General features: G+C 34.2%; 2 protein-coding genes across 3 annotated transcripts; one reads left to right on the forward strand and one right to left on the reverse strand.

The window, feature by feature from the left end:
- Nucleotides 1-2465: 2465 nt before the first annotated feature.
- LOC147078991 (migration and invasion enhancer 1) lies at nt 2466-4881 on the forward strand. The gene is made up of 3 exons (XM_085952250.1): nt 2466-2667; nt 2753-2850; nt 3889-4881. Exons 1-3 carry the CDS (start codon nt 2615-2617, stop codon nt 4050-4052), a joined length of 315 nt encoding a protein of 104 aa, XP_085808376.1. The 5' UTR covers nt 2466-2614; the 3' UTR covers nt 4053-4881.
- Nucleotides 4882-4924: 43 nt separating this feature from the next.
- mal (molybdenum cofactor sulfurase) lies at nt 4925-16570 on the reverse strand. 2 transcript variants are annotated; one of them, XM_085952232.1, is made up of 7 exons: nt 16361-16570; nt 16174-16224; nt 13429-14263; nt 12722-13016; nt 10212-10797; nt 9250-9698; nt 4925-5302 (listed from the first exon to the last, which is right to left on the reverse strand). In XM_085952232.1, exons 1-7 carry the CDS (start codon nt 16434-16436, stop codon nt 5090-5092), a joined length of 2505 nt encoding a protein of 834 aa, XP_085808358.1. In that variant the 5' UTR covers nt 16437-16570; the 3' UTR covers nt 4925-5089. The 2 variants fall into 2 exon arrangements, with proteins under 2 accessions (XP_085808358.1, XP_085808365.1); XM_085952239.1 differs by lacking the exon at nt 16174-16224 and having other exon boundaries at nt 4927-5302.
- Nucleotides 16571-17419: the final 849 nt, after the last annotated feature.

The following is a 17419-nucleotide window of genomic DNA, read 5'->3' on the forward strand; positions in this document are numbered from 1 at the left end:
AAGTAATAAAATAGTTTTTAATAATCTTTTTTTTTATTCAACGAATAATTCACAAGATTTAAGAATGTACCACTCTAAATATTGAACATACATAATTTTGAAAATCACTTCTGAGAAAATATATTATGACCAATAGAAAAAATCTTTTTGAAAAAAGTAAGACACCCGGCAGGAATCGTCCTGCATCTCCTGGGTTTACGACCCAGTCCACGAATTATCCACTATGCTACGAGGTGACATACTTATGACGACAAACTTTAACTATTGGCCTTGTAATACCTGCTCATCAGTATTCTTCAAAATCAAGCGACTATCGGCGATCGGTTTTTGTTTATTAAATAAAAGTAGATATCTACTACTTCAATTACTAACCGACGTCACGGATTTCTCCAATATTTTATGATGGTACTTACTCGTACTTGCTAACAATTTTATATTAATACTTTTTCCAAAAAAAAAAATCTATGTATATATATCTGTATATTATTATATCTATATATTTCTATAATTAACAATTAAACTTATTATAAACCACCAAATAAATATTATATATTTACTATTGGAATGACAACACAAAATAATAGCATCTATAAATTAATTACCAATGGCTGCTAATATTAGGTAGGTACCAATATCCTAAGTATATAATATTCACCAAATAAATAGTTACTAACATACATATTAAATTAAATTAACTATCAGCGCATTCAAAAATAAATAATAGCATCGCCTTTATTTTCATAGAAATACCTAGATTAAAAGTAAAATAAAGACAAACAATGTTTGATTAATAATAATTATTTTTTACGTCATAGTAGTTGCCGGGTCATACTGTAGAATTCATATAACCGTTGGGATTTTGTGTCATTTATCAAAACAAAATGCAGTTATTTAGGTTAAAATACTCACTTCCATAACTTTACTATAAGTTCAGGGCGAACTGGTGATGTATCAGCTATAAATGATCTTTTCAAATTTGATGAATTCACTATTAAAACAATAGTAACTTTAAAAACAATATCAATAAGACGAAATTTGAAAGAGCACTCCGTACGGCCGAAAAATATGAAAGTGGGTGTGATTGTTTTAGAGCTGGACAGCGTGAATGTGGGAGCGAGATGCACGGCGTCAGCGCGATTTGATTGGCTAAAAGTCATATTCGGGAAATAAAAACTCAGCCGAGATTTATTTCGACCGAAATTAACTTGGATATTCAGGTACGAATAGTTGGACATTCGGGAGAACAACACGGAGTAATTGCAACTTAACATGGCGTATTCGGGTTTTTCAAAAAAATATCTCTGCTCCTAGATAAAAATATATTGTTTTTATAAATGATTTCGGTAGAGTTCGATAAAAGAAATTGAACTGCATTAAAATGTCGATTTCGACAAAAATGGATATTCGGGAAACAAATCCTATAGCGATGAGTTATTGCCCTCCCAATTGGGGTCGCCAATGGCCAATTAGTTCTGCACCTTGGGAGAACAAACAACTGATGATCCCGATTTCTAAGATAGTTATCAAGGATACAGGTCAATCCTACCAAGAATGGGAGTTCTCTTCTATGCCGCATATAAGTCAGAAAAAATATGTGGCTAAATATAGATATCTTCTAGTGTTTAAACTACAGTATGTAAGCATACCTAGAGGAAGCTACGATCCACGGTGACCGGACAAAACAACAGCCAGTGGAAAAATGAAACATTAATTTTTGTGGAATCTATTTAGGTTAGGTTAGGTCATTATTTCGTTGTACCTAGTCACCCAATCATTTTGAACATATTATAATTATTGACCGCAAAGTCCCGTTTGCCGCTTGCCAGCAAAGTCCCGTTTATTTGAAGCTTTCTAGCAATTAGGTAAGTATATAATTTATTTATTATGGTGTATCAAAAATCTATCAACATAATAGACAATTTCAATATTAAATTTATATTTTTCCTGAAAGGTTATATTTATCATTGTTCTGTTTTGTCATGGAACAGATCCATACACCCTCAAGTACAGACCTACCAACTTATCTAATGAATGGAAGGGGAGCCACTGTCGTAAACTGCCCAATCAAGACATGCAACTGGACATAATCTGACATTCGAATGACTTTTTCAAAATGGCGTCCATATGGTAGTTCGTAGTTCCATTATTGACCGTTCTTTAGATAAGTTTCAAGGACTGTAAACGAGTCTCAAAATTTTCTTTTGAACCCACTCCACCAAAGGTTGTATTTCAAATAATGCGGCAATCTCAAGCCGGGTTCTAACTAAGGAGTAGTAAAGGATTTTTAATTCCGTAGTCCGTAAAGACCCGTAGATCTAGGTATATTGTTATAGTACCTACGTAAGATGAAGCCTTCGTACTAAATTAAGTATCCCTACAATCTACATAGACGACCTGACCACAGACAAAATCCATATTTTTTCCGCTGCCAACTTTATAATAAAGACATTTAATTTCTGAATGTTGGCGTCTTTAGGTTAAGGGTTATTCGATGTCGTGTTTGACAGCTCGGTTTCATAATGAGTATAGTAGTAAAATACTATCAGCTGACTTAAATATTGTGATCATTAGATAGGCACAATAAAATTTAATGTTCTTATTTGATTGATGAAAAATGGCAGATGTCCCAAAAAAATCAATTCCAGTGTCTGTCAAAATTGAGTTCTGGTAACCTCATAATCTTTATCTAACCTAATAAAAATTAGATGGTTTGATATAAATTAATTCGTAATATTTTATATTATATTTTCAGCGGCGTTTGCGATTATGGAGGCCACTGTTTAAATTTAGCAAAAAGATTAAAAGAAAATTTGCCCCTTGTAGATGTTGTCTGTAATCGCGGGAGGCAAGGTTTTGTATTCCTATTTATTTAATTTGAAAAGGTGATAGTTTAATAATTTACCGTTACAAATTATTAAACTTGTTTTATTGGTCTCAGAATATTATTAACTGTTTATTTTAACGTTCGAGTGAATACTTGTTATTACAATGATTCCAGCTCTCAAAATGGAAAAGTTTACGAACCGGAGCGCTCGACAAATTTTCTGAAGATATTTACATAGTCATCAAATCGTATGTGTATTTTATAAAAATAAGTGAGTCAGATTTTCTATTCTATGGCCTATCTAGCTCAGACGGTCAACATATTTTTTCCACGAAACGGAGCGATAATTTTACAAATTTCACGAGCCGGAACGGCGCTCCGGTGCGTTCCGTTCCATTTCGACCCCTGAATGATTCATATAATATACTGGGGGTGTGGAACACACAATTATTTGACAAAATATATTAGAACATACATGCCTTGAAAACACCTCGGATGTAATAATACATCTACCTACATACTAGAAAAAAATCACATTTGAAAAAAATACGACGCCCGACGGGATTTGAACCCGTACATCCAACGGTTTCACGCCAATATGCTCGACCAATTAATCTACGGGCCTCCTACCTAATTACGATCATTTTTAAACTAGTAGGTCCTACATGAAATGTTTATTAATATATCGGTTTTTGTGTTTTAAATCAAGGAGTATTAATTGCCTTTAATTTCAAATGTGATTTTTCTAGTAGGTAATATATCTGGGGTGTTTTCAAGTTAAGTATGTTCAATATATGGAATGTTACATTCTCAAATCCTGTGAATTATTCGTTAAATAAAACGTATTATGGTTTATTAAATATGTTAGAATTTATTGTAATGAGCCCACACAAGATCATCAGTAATTATCTGTACAAATAATTTATACCGATAGTTTAACAAGAAGTAGTTTCGTCAAGCAACACCATCTAATATTTAATTAAACATTTTTACCATGTTTCACATACTTACAAGTATTTAAGTGTCAATCAGCTTGGGATATTGATAATAAACTTAACTTTCAGGTTCATTTGAAGTCGTCATAAATGAAGTAGGAGTGTACTCCAAACTCCAGACCATGGCCCTTCCAGACTTCGATGAAGTGGTTTCTACTGTCCAAAAAGTATCAGAGGGTTGTCCTATAACCCCCATTATTTCTAGCCAACCAATTAACTGCGTGCTGTCATGAAATCTGATAGAAATGTGTAATGCACGATTGAATCCCTTGAGAAGTACTTTCTACGCATGCACAGGTCTCGACACTTGGCAATTGATTACATTCAACAGTTAGGCTAACTCTCCATATGGATTTCAAAGAAAATTTGAGGAAATTCACTTTTATTAAATATATAATGCCATCACACCATCAGTAGATTCATATACACATACATCTAATGATGGTGTTGTATAAGCCAAGAAATTTATTATAGTTAGGATTCATTAGATATCTATGATATAAATAACAACGTACTGTCATTCTATTTTGTAAACCTCGTAAATCCAAAACAGAACATCCAAACGAACATCCAAACAAAAGGGATTTTTATGGTTTAATTTTTGACATAATTGGATGTGTTATTGGTGCAAAAATCTTACACATATTGTCGAACAAGAATTTCTTGTCCACATGTTAAAACTGTGAACAAACAATTCCGTACAGTGCCGCTCATAATAAAATTGAATATTTTTATAATAAAAATATGTTTAAAACCATCAGGAGTGATGTTAGAATTATTATCAGTAAACTTTTGGTTTATTGTGAATAAGAAAAATAGTCGCATCTTAAAGGAGAGCCGATACATTATTTAAATATGCCTCTAGCATGCGTTGCCGCCATGACAAGCATGTCACTGAGAAGTCTTCTATACGCGACTACAGCGACTTGTCATCAGACAGTAGTTAGATATTCTATAATACTACCATGTTCAATAAAAAAGTAATTTTTGACCAAACTGGGATTTATCAGTTAGATTGACAATACATACTGTCTATTGTAATAAAATGTAAATATATTATTTATTGGAAAATAATTTGTTTTACTAATTATTATTTTATTGACATTTTATTATATAAAAAAACTACTTTCTTCTTTTCTCTTGGTATATCGCTCAGCGGGATTTGACTTCATCTGGATCCTGTCTCATTTTCTCCAACTACCTGGCCTTTCCATTATGTTTCAATTCTCTTCCACACAAAAAACACACTATTTAGACTTATCTAAAAATATCACACTTTATCACAAATTTTTGATTTGGAATATAGAATATCGCCGCATCGGAGAATATTAGTTTTCTCACACAAGTCTTCGTGTGAGAGATATGCTCCAAAATTTATTTTTCCTCGAAACTCCTTGGAAATGGTACGAAGTGGCTCCACAGTTTTCTCACCACTTTCTTGGTCAATACACACCATCTGGCACCGTTGACATGGACCATCTACCTTTAAACCAATAGAAAAATACAAACCATATTATAATATTATTCAGTATTCTCGATCATTACATCATTCTCGATCATACATTATATGGAATTATAGGCACACTCTAGTGCACGCCAACCAAGGTCTTGGGAAGTTGCTCCTGGGACACTTTCGGCACAAATTTGAACAGCGCCTATCGTTCGTTACGCCACGGTATACGCCTGCATAACGGGTGTGGAGACGTGGCGGGTGGTGGAGGGAAAAGCAAGTATTCTCGATACAATAATATTAGATTCAACTATTTCTTAAATCAATGAATAAAACAAGCAAAGGAGTAAGAACATTGATACACCCCTGTTACAGGCGGGCTTCTCCCGGTGTAAAATAATCATTTAGTAGCTTAAGTCGAAACGTAACCCTGACCTCTAGAAACGGCTTCATAAAACATCTAATCTGATTCCTTGCTCAACCACGTAAGTATTTCTTTTTAATTTAAAAAGTAAAAATGATGATGGATGAAAGAGATAATTTTAAGACTAAATATAAGGATTTAAATATAATAAATTTTGCCGCGCATTGTGCGTGAAATCCTCGCGCGCCGGCGCCAGGGTCAGGCTCGTGATTCGCCGAATCAAAGATCACGCGATAAAATTTGGCCAATCACGAGAGTCCTTTTTTTTGCTGGATGGCGTCGGTACGAGGAATTTAAAAAGAAAGAAAAAAAAGGATGTTAGTAAGCGTCCCCTTTCCGATAGGTACGGACCTGACGACTACAACTGTAAAAATCCCAAATATAATTTGTAAAACTAAAAAAATGTAAAATATAAACAATATCACGTTACGAGCACGAAGGACTGTGTTTTATTTATACTCCAACCGTTGAAATTTCTTTTTTTTGTGAATCCGGGGTTCGATGGACTCCTGAGCTAGCCGCTGGAACCCCGGGGATCTCAACATCCAGTGCGTAAAGTGCTGGCTTTTTATCCGGAGGCTCCGGGTTCGATCCCAGGGAGGTCACAATATATTTACGTTATTTTTTCAAAGCTTGGTTGTTTGGTTCACTTCTATTACTATCTACAATACTGTTTCACAATATTAGGTACTGTCAATGGGTCTCTCGGCGTGTTATAGTGCTCATAACAATAAATTATATGTAGGTACAGTCGAACTTGATTATTAAGATCACGGAAATAGCGAGATCTCGGATGTAATGAGGAAACATTTGTTGATATTTTAGTTTGATTTTCTCCATACGTTTATTCACTTTTATAACGAGCTACTTCTCGGGTATACCGAGCAAAACTGTTAATGTGTCGATCGTTTAAAGCAACATTTTCGACCCTAAGCAATAAAATCCGATCGGGCAGGTAACTAGATCGATGGCGCTGGGATCGGATTATATTTATGACACTAGTTAAGTGTCTAAGTACCTAACTGGTGTATTCGCTGACAACATTGAAAAAGTATCCACGCATATGGTTGAAATTGCATGTAAAAATTTAAACTTTGTGAAGTCAGTAGGAACCTACCAGTGCCGGCGGCTCAGCACTTCATTACAATAAACAACTTTTGTAGTTTATGAATGCCATGCTTGTTTCGGGGAGTTTTTCAAATGTTCTATACTTAAATAGAATATGGTGCGAAAAATGTTATATAACGAGTAATGCTTATGAGCAAATTCAGTCGGTCCCATCTTCCTCGTAATAACCGAGTTCGGCTGTATATATGAAGTGAAGCTAAAACAAAAGGATTTGTGGAGTAACTTTTAAATTAGCTACAACCCATTTCACATAGCGAATTCATTTGTAGCCACACCATTATCGATTTGCTCGCATCTTTCAAAAACTGCAAATATTTCGATACAATTTTAGATTCAGTCCACCAATTATTAGATGTACAAATGCTCCCACAACAAACCCTCAAACTTGCACTTGTAATGGTTTTTTAATATGTAAATCTTTCTACAGTAGGTAAAGCCGCGTTGACACGGTCCAAGTACGATCCAAGTAGACTTGGATAGGAATAATTAGTATGAAGATGTCTCATCCAAGTGACAGCTTCATACTATTTATTCCTATCCAAGTTAACTTGGATGAGTAGGACGCGGTCCAAGTAGCTTGGATAGGAATAATTAGTATGAAGATGTCTCATACGAGTGCCATCCAAGTTAACTTGGATAGGAATAAATAGTATGAAGCTGTCACTTGGATGGCACTCGATCCAAGTGTACTTGGACCGTGTCAACGTGACTTAAGGCAAAAGCGATTTGCAGTTGTAGTGGTATTGTTACGGCATTGCAGCAAACAATTCCAATATATCTGCGAATCACCTATGATACCAATGTAAAATAGTTTACCTTTACCGATGGATGATATTGTTTTATTAATTACTACATAAATGACCATTTTGACACCCATAACCGAAACATTACTAAATATGCACTTATACCCCATTTACAGTATATGGTGACATTAATTGGTGAAAATAATAAATGAAAGCTCGAGCAGTAATGCAGTTTACTGCATTTTCATTTGTTTTAACAAACAAATGACTCATTTATTATTTTCATTTTGTTTTGAAACAAGTGTCACATTTTTCACTTGTTCCTTTTGATTCCATTATGAACATGGATAATTAAAAATAGTTCTGTGTTTTTATTATTTGCGAATATAATTACACACAATAAAAGTTTTAATAACAAGAAGTAACTAAAGAACATGTACCTACGTATTATCGCAGCCATAACAAGAAAATGCACGTGTAAACACGTATTATCATGCAAGTTGCAATATTGCATGTATGGAACAAAAAAAATCAGAAGCTTCTGGATTTGCAGGCAATAATTATTGGTACTTGCATGGCGGATGCTCATGCACAGTAGAACGATAGTGGTGAACCTGTCTGAAGAAATACGACCTACACCACACAGAACATTTTGATGTATACCAATTATCTACGAACCTGTTAAATAGCACCATACAATGACAACATCGCGTCTTGCTAACGCTTGAAGAATGAGATTGAGAAACAGTCAGTACTTTTATGTGCTAACAGTTATTATTGCAATAGTTTAAAAAAGACACTCAAGTAAATCCATGCACGTATACAGGCGCTATTACAATGCAAAACTTATGGAGTTCATCGTATCACAGTTCTCTGTGAGCTGTTGGATCGGAAACAGATGACTGTATAACACTGAGATTATATTATATGTATATATTATTATTTTTGCAAGACTTAGTAAGTACAATTCATAATTTATTCTGATAAAAACAATATGGTGCAAAGCGAGACATGCTATATTTAGTGTGGGGTTTGAGACCATTATATTTTTTAAAACTAAAATATTAGCGGTGGATATGATGGTTTAATATTTCTGATAGATTAATTCAACTAGGTACCTATAATTTTTTCTCAACTAGGTTTCCCATGATTTTCCTAGTCAATTGAAAGCGAATGCCGAAATAATTCTGAATTATGTAGGGTGAAACTGCCTTTCGTCCAGTACCTATCTGTCTTTGAATTAACTTATATTGGTTTTAGAAAAGAGAAATTTTCATGCATGCATATCCAATATAGATACATCGTTTTATTTGTAGATGACAGTTAAAAAGTCTAGCATCCCTAATATTTTCATCCTACAGATATTTTCTCATAATAAAATGGTTTAGATGAACAACCACAAAAATCGCATATGTCATATTACGTATGATACAGACATGATGACTGCTAAAGATAGCAGCTAACAAATGCTGCCGCATTTCAATGAGATATTAATTCCCTGTGGCTACGAGTTCTACCATAATAAAAATGTTCTTGAAATGAAATCAAACGCTGTAATACGAAATTTCGTTTAGGTGAATTTCATTTTCTCAAATACATATACATATCTGATTTTAACTAATTTTCTATGTGAACATGCAGAATAAAATGAGTAAAAATACTGATTATTAAAAATATAGACATACTTGTAATATAATGTCGCCAATTCTTATTTTTAACCAGGAGAGCTCTTCGAATTCGTTCTTGGTTTCTATTATTAAATTCCCCCTGAACCGTCCGACTAAGTTGTCTATTCTATCACTGAATTCTCGTGATTGAATTTTATTTTCGAGCCATTTGACACTGGCAACATTTATTAGAAGATATGGAGCCTTGTTTGAAAGTGATACTAGTTTAGGTTTTTCGTCATTGAGTGGGCTTTGGTCATTCTTTTTATATGTTCTAAATTCGGCATCATTTTGACGAATCAGTCTCAATCCTGGTGAACCCAATACATTCAAAAGCCATTTGGAAACGTCATCGCCGCAGTCGAAACCATTTATATTGTCCCCGCATACTTTTGATTGACACAGCGAAGTCTCGGAGGCAACCAAATCATTTTGAATATCCAAGGAGATTGTTGCATTTATTACACCTAAAAAATAAATCAAAGAGTTAGTAGTGGTCGATAAAAGTAAAACTGAATAATATTGTTTCTCAACGCATTAAATGCTGAGAGGTATTAGCTTTTATATTTTTTATTAAAATATAAAACCTTATAAATATGTCTTTTTGGTATAATTATAAAGACTTGTATTTCGGTTATTATATATTTTACCATAATTCCAAGAGATGGCAGTATGTGTACACAATATTAAATAATTAAAGGGTAATCCAGGGTTAATAATGAATGTAAAGTACAGATTGCGTACATGCTCATTTTCTATGGCCAGCCTTGCACGCATGGAATTTTAGAACATGTAAACGTGCTTGCGAGTTAGTAATAGTTCAATACATGATAGGTAGTACAAAAATATTACACAATATGATGGATAATGTCAATATCTATTTTAGACTGCCATTAACTTTGCTATTACCAAGTGCTTACTACTTATAATTAAATGAGAGAATTAGAATACATACAAATATAATAATACGTATTACCAACCTGGGAAGGTCAAAACCAAACAATTATTATCCAAATCAATAGACGGTTGAATAAGACACATTCTTGTGTCTTGTTTTTGAGTTAGTGCAACACCGGAATCGGTTACTATCATCCACTCCCTGTCATATTTCAAGCCTTTAAATCCAATTTCCCATGAATTATAAACTCTGAAAGCCGCACAAGATTTCAAAGGATAAATGCAAATTTCTTTTAATATCCCTTTTGCCAACCAAACTTCATTATTTATTGAGACTCTGTCAATCAATTGTAGTGAAGATTTTATTTTATTTGTATGTTTATATTCAGATGTTTTTTCAGCTGGTTCCTTTTCATCTACAAAACATTTCTTGATCATTTCTACGAGCGTATCGACATCTTTACTGATTGACATATATCCAAAAGAAACTCTAATTGAACCAGTCGGGACGCCATTAACTAAATCATAATTATCGCCACAGACGTGGCCAGCATTATGATGTTTTTTTAAATCTTCATCGGAAAGCCTTAGATGTCGTTGGCAAGCACCGGGGTTACAAAAACATCCTGTTCGAATATGTATGTTGAAAAGTTCAGCCATATGAGAGACCTGAAAAAAATTGGATAGAGATTAAGCGATATAATTGTTAAAATTCAACATACATAATTCGGAAACACTTCAGAAACTGAGAAAAAAAAATATGGTGCCGGGCGGTATTGGAACATGCACCCATCGAATTCCGGCCAATATAGACAAGTGTACCCTACCCAGTGGCGCACCCAGGGGGGGGGGGGGGGCAGGGGGCCTTGGCCCCCCCAAAATATGAAAATCATCAGAATGATTTTACACATTGAAATCGAAAGCCAATAAACTATACCTTGGGCTTAGACAAACAACACGGCAAAAAATGATTTGTAATTCTCCAGCACCCTTTTTAGTAAAATTTCTTAGATTTTAATTTCTAACACAAAAATTTCGAAACACTAATGTCAGGTTTTTTAGAAACCCGTTCCCTAATGAAATTCTCGGTGTCCACCCGAATTCCGGAGTGGTATAGGTCATGGCTGGGGAGGGTTGACAAGGCTCTAACCTGGGGGCCCGGGCTGTGGGGGGCCTGGCGTGTCGGGTTGACCAGATAAATGAGATAAACACACATCATAAATTAGCTTTAATAGTAAAAAAGTCGCCTGCGGCGCTATTATACTTCATGACCATGAACATTTTCAATTATATAGTTGTGCAATATATTTTTTGATTATTATGTGTCGATTGTTTACAGCTCCATCATTAAAGTAGATGTATTAAAAATCGCCAATAATTCACTGTATGAGTACCCTTAATTTGAACTAAAACATAATTTGAAAAACGTTAATGTAGTGTTTCACACTGCCTTTAATCTTAGCGGTAGGTAGGGGGGCCGCCAAATATCCTAGCCTGAGGACCCGTTTCAGGATGTGGGGACCATGGTGTAGGTACACCGATAATAGACAAGTGCAATAGACAAAGGGCCGATAAACGAGAAGTTAGGCTGTGAAGAAGAAAAAGATCCTATGGGACTAATTTACATTCTCCTCCTTGGCCCCCCCCCAATATTAAATCCTGGGTGCGCCACTGACCCTACCTAATTATGATGAAATTAACTAATAATCATGTAACTTCTGAACACTTCTCCAATTTCACAAATATTGATGGTTTTCAAGATACCTATAATAGGTATGTACATAACTTGACCCTGGCCAGCATTAGGATCCTTTCAAGTAGTAACACAACTACTTGCATTTGTTTATAATTAAATAAAGTATTTTTTTTATTCAACGAATAATTCACAAGAGCAGAAACATGCCGATTTGAAAAAAAAATAAGAATGTTGCAAGTTATTCATTGAATAAAAAAATAGTTTATTTAACTATTATATTATTATGAAATAATGAAAGCTGTAAAAATAAGTATCATTCAACTTAATAATACAGTAAAGTCTAGATAATTTGAATAAAATATTGGAAAACTAAATGTTTTTAGTTTCAGAATACACCATATTCTTTGAAAATGCACTATTCATCCATGACTTTATTTGATTTACATACAAAACTGATGATCATGATGGAATCCGTACTAGCAAAAATCTGGATAATTGAGGTTCTACTTTATTACCGTAGATCGCAGGAATCCGTGGTTCAATGGTAGGACGATTTTGATATGAGGAAATTGTCCAGCGGGGTGCGTGTGTATTGTATGCCATCGATCTGATGATGGAGGGACGCAAGGGGTATGAGTCCTAGCATTGCAAATTATGAAACCTGAAAACTCCTGCTAATTATAGATGCATCTAGCTGTCCGAATGTGTGATGGTACTAAATTAATAAACCTTTTTTAAGAAAACCATTCACTCTACGCATTGGGTTTTCCTTTGGATCAAACACACACGGAAAGACAATCTGTGAATTTTGCCAGATACTGGATTTAAACTAACGGTTTCCGAAGCGGACTCTCTGCCACTACTTTACATGGGTGACAACTTATTGTTAATGCTTACTTCAGAATAGCCGATGAAACTCCCATTGGATCGCAGAAGATTGAAGTTAACAATTCCACCTTGACAAGAGATATTGCTATAAGCGGTGTCCGCATAGATCTTAGTTACTGGTTGGTCATTGTAATGTCGTAAAGAAGTCAATTGAATGTATAATTTTTGCGATAAGGCGAATGAGTGTTCTGAGATTCTTTCCATTGTACTTTGTTGAAATTGTTTTGGGATAAGACTAGTGAGTGTATCGAATCCATGTTTTAATGCCAATATTGAAAGAAAAGATATGGTGCCATCTTCAAATCTGGAATAAAAAAAATAAATCAAATACTTGAAATATGTAGTCCTACGATCATTAATGATAATTTTTCATGTATGAAAAATGTTCTAAATCAATCAGATTTCAACATTATAATTAAACAGCATAATTGTGTACTTATTCTATAGATGCGTGCAGTGGATATTAGGCGCGTGGATCTCGTAGTCTCTCAGCACATCTTAGGTGAAGATATGACATTTGACTTGGCTCGGTTGGCTGTTAAATATCATATGCGGGTGTACACAACAGAGTTCCAGGACGGTGGTATGACTCGGGAAGACTGGCAAACGACGGGGATTATTTTGAGGTGCCATCTGCACTTACTCATATGCTTGGCATTGGACTGAACAGAAGGAGAAAGAAGATACAATTATACTGAATTATCTATAGTCGTAACCTTTCATGAAGAGAAGTTCTTTTAACATGGTAATTGACTCCACTCAGAGAGATTTCTACGGTACCACCTCCGTAGTATTGTTTCTTGTTTAGCAAAGTTGAACTGGTATTCTTTACCAGCAGTGCACCGAGTCCAGTAGGATATCCAAATATTTTATAAAACGACAAACACACAAAATCCGGTTTATATACAGAGAGATCTAAATTGTTTGTTGATACAAAAGCAGCCGCATCCAACAGAACGGCCCATTCTGAAAATGTTTTATTAATATGTTTTCTTGTGTACATATTCAGACCTCCATCAATTATTGTTTGACATAAATCAAGGGGGTATTTATAGCCGTTGAAGTTGCACTGTGCGGGATATACAAAAAGTACTCGCTCCAAAAAGTGATTATTCATATTTTTTTCACAGATTTCTGTGGAAATAAAAAAATCACTTCGAGGGATACACAAAACGTCAGTCATTTTTGATAAAGCAACATCTCGCATGCCAAGAACTGATGTATGATTGTCTTGAAGATATACAAAAGCACCCGATTTGTTTGCATTGCTGCATTCTTTTCTAGTACTATTTAGATTGTCAGTACAGTAGTCAAAGCATTCGGCTACAAGTTTTAATGCAGCAGTAGATCCAGATGTAAATATTATTGAATAGTCTTTTGAGTTGGTATTGAAGTGATTTAATATTTGATACCGCACTTGGTCGATGCGGTCTGTCGTTAATTTACTTGTGTGCGGATTGAGATATAGATTCTCCGTCAGTTCTTTTGTTATGTTTCTCAGCTGAGATTCAGCATACAGAGAAGTACCGGCATGATCGAGATAAGTATTTCCTGGAAATATAGAGAGTATTGTTAATTGAAAGCATATACAGAGAGGGAGTAGAGATAGATTAAGACTCAGATCGCGACAGTTTTCATAAGTCACTAATTCAATAATAAGTATAATTATTGACGTGGATTAAGGTTACATGTAAATTGTACGTATTACATTTCACCGTAGCACAGTTCGCCGTGAGCTTTCTTATTGGAGCTTATAAATGAAAAAATTATGCATTCGTAGAGCATTGCAGACAATAATGTTCAAATTTTATTAGATTCAATATGAATATTAATTTGATATTGATTGGTTTCAAATATCTGATAATAACGATATCATTATTTGAATTCAAGAATGAAAACCTCAACTAACCTAACAAATAATCTAGTATGTCGGCTATTTTCAAAATTTGTTTGCCGTTGGCTTCCTGTAAAGGTAAACCGACAAGAATCGTGTTTTATTTAGACATGAATTTTATCTCAGTACTATACGACCCAAAGAGTTTGGACGGTCTTTAATATATGACCATATATTACTGATACAACATTTCACGGTGAAGTTTGATACGGCGAACTGCATACGTACAAATTTCCGGGCACGGTGGATGAAATGGGTATAGTTGAAAAATAAAGCGACCACAAAACAGATTAATACGATAGAAATGAGAAAGCTAAGGCAACAAGATTTTGAAACCAGTTTTGGCTTGCGTCTAAAACGTAAGAAATACAAAGCCCACTGAGTATACCACTAGATATTTATTGTAAAATACATATGTACTATGGTACCTACAGTGAAACCCTAATTTTATGTTTTGAACGGACTTATTAATAAAAATGTGAAAAGAGAAAAAATGTAAATTGAAAAATAAAAAAAAATCGTACAAATTGATTTGAAGGCTTGGTGTTGCATGAATTGCGTTGTCATGAATGCTAGTAAAATAGGTTTGTAAACAATAACAATAAAAAATATAAGCAACAAGTGACCGTAACATTCGAGCTAAAATATAGAATGACAAAACATTACTGTGTGCCCACTGCCCACCACTACAGGCGGCCCTCGACTTTCCAACGTTCTACTTTTGCACAATTTGTTATTTTGTACTTTTCTTAAAATTTAGATTTTTGTTGACAATGCAAAAACTGTGCGCTTCCACGCGGTCGCTTCTCTCTCCTCCGCTCACGTTACCTACATAAAAGGGTGGTATTCAACTTTCTCTTGACAAGTTTATAAAGAAAACACCTGATTGATAAATAAATATTTTAAAGTAGGTACACTTTTTGATGTTTTTTTACATCCCTCTACTTTCGAATATTCAACGTTCAAACACATTTTCAGGAACCAATTATGTGGGAAAGTAAGTAGATAAAATACAAGATCCTCCATGTAACGTAACGTAACGATTACGTAACCTTGACCTTGGGCCCTCTAGACATGTTTATAAATAGAAACACACGCGTGCAAATACACCTTACTACTCATTTCAACAATTGCCAAGCATTTAATTGAATATTTAAAAAAATGATGTACCTAATAGTTTTAATTAAACATTGAATATTTCAGATGTAGATTGCAGTAAATATCAATGTAGAACTGGGTATTAAATATACTAAAAGGAAATGAGACATAGCATAATATATTGTGAACGATGTACATTTTTTACCATATATGGACTTACTTATTGATGTTTGGAAATATATATTTAAATATTATAAACATTGATAACATCTCACTAATAAATACACTGTGATACCTATTTCTTTTAGTTAGGTTTTTTATAAATTATCTCAGACCTAGGTATATCGAGAGATATTACAAAGTTTCTCTTCTAATTTTGAACATTGTGTACCTACCATGATTTTCAATGTGAAACTTTATTCATTAATTTTAAAACTGTTAAGTATTTTAGAAACAGTACAATACTTACGTACGAATAAATATATAGCAGCAAACTTGTCTTTAAACCACCAATAACGTCCTATAACACATGTTCATTTATTAATACCTACTTTTTGAGACCATGTCGAAAAAATCAAAATAAACTTTATAATAAATACTTACACTGTTAGTAAACAAAAATATTTTAAATTAATAATAAGAGTCATAACTCTAACCTTTCAATCGAGTGAATTCGTTTGCGATTCGATTCAATTCGCTCTTTGTTAAAACACCTTTTTCGAACCCACTCATTTCGATGAATTAAAAGTTTAAGTTTTGACAATTGTTTGACAGATTGCAATAATGACAGATAAACAAAACTTCAAAGTTCGCGGTGCAGTGCACTAGGAGCGGAGGCCAAATTACAATAGTGTGTGGATACTTCACGTATATTATCTATGGTGGATACTAGACCTTTTACGTAGAATGAGTAGGTAGGTATCTGATAAATGTTTTTTCTGCTTGACTGATAACACGGAACGACGATAATAAGATAATAATAATTACTGAACTTATCCGGTTGAAATGATTGTCATTATTTTCAACTACGACGACGTGTACCAGTGGCGCACCCAGGATTTAATATTAGGGGGGGGGGGGGCAAGGAGGACAATGTAAATTAGTCCCATAGGCTCTTTTTCTTATTCATATATAATTGGCAAGTTGTGTTCCTCTGGACAGTGGTGTTTTATCGTAAATGGGTAATCATATTTTTCTTCCTTCAACACATTCGAACGCACATTTTTACACCAGGGAAAACTGTCCTGACGTTTAGTCTCGTGTCTCAAAGGGAAAGTCAATCATAGTGTTTATCTTTTTTTCAATGAAAAAGTAAGTATTTTTGTTTATTATCAAGTGACTTTTTTATTGTATATGGCACTATTTAATGTCACGTAATAGTGTATTGTTTTCAAAAGCTTTAGAGCTAATTAAGTCTTTGATAACTTAACCCCAAAAAGTATAACATTAAAAACTGTTAAAAATTGCCATGTCATGTTCCTCTGGACAAATATTTGATTGTTCCTCTGGACACGTCCAGAGGAACAATGCATCATATTTTTATGGACAAAGTAACTTAATCTCCAACCAGTTAATATTATTTCAGTGCCTCGCAGCAAACTTGGAAAGACAAGGGATCACCTCGTGGATCATAACTTAGATACCTACTGACAATCTGTCGTAAGCAATTTTAAGTAACAGGTAACGCTCCTCTCAACGATGCTTTTTTACAGAAG

Source organism: Rhyacophila brunnea, unplaced genomic scaffold, assembly GCF_057557595.1.
Source record: "Rhyacophila brunnea isolate RB1 unplaced genomic scaffold, BYU_Rbru_1.0 scaffold_10, whole genome shotgun sequence".
Lineage (NCBI taxonomy): Eukaryota > Metazoa > Arthropoda > Insecta > Trichoptera > Rhyacophilidae > Rhyacophila > Rhyacophila brunnea.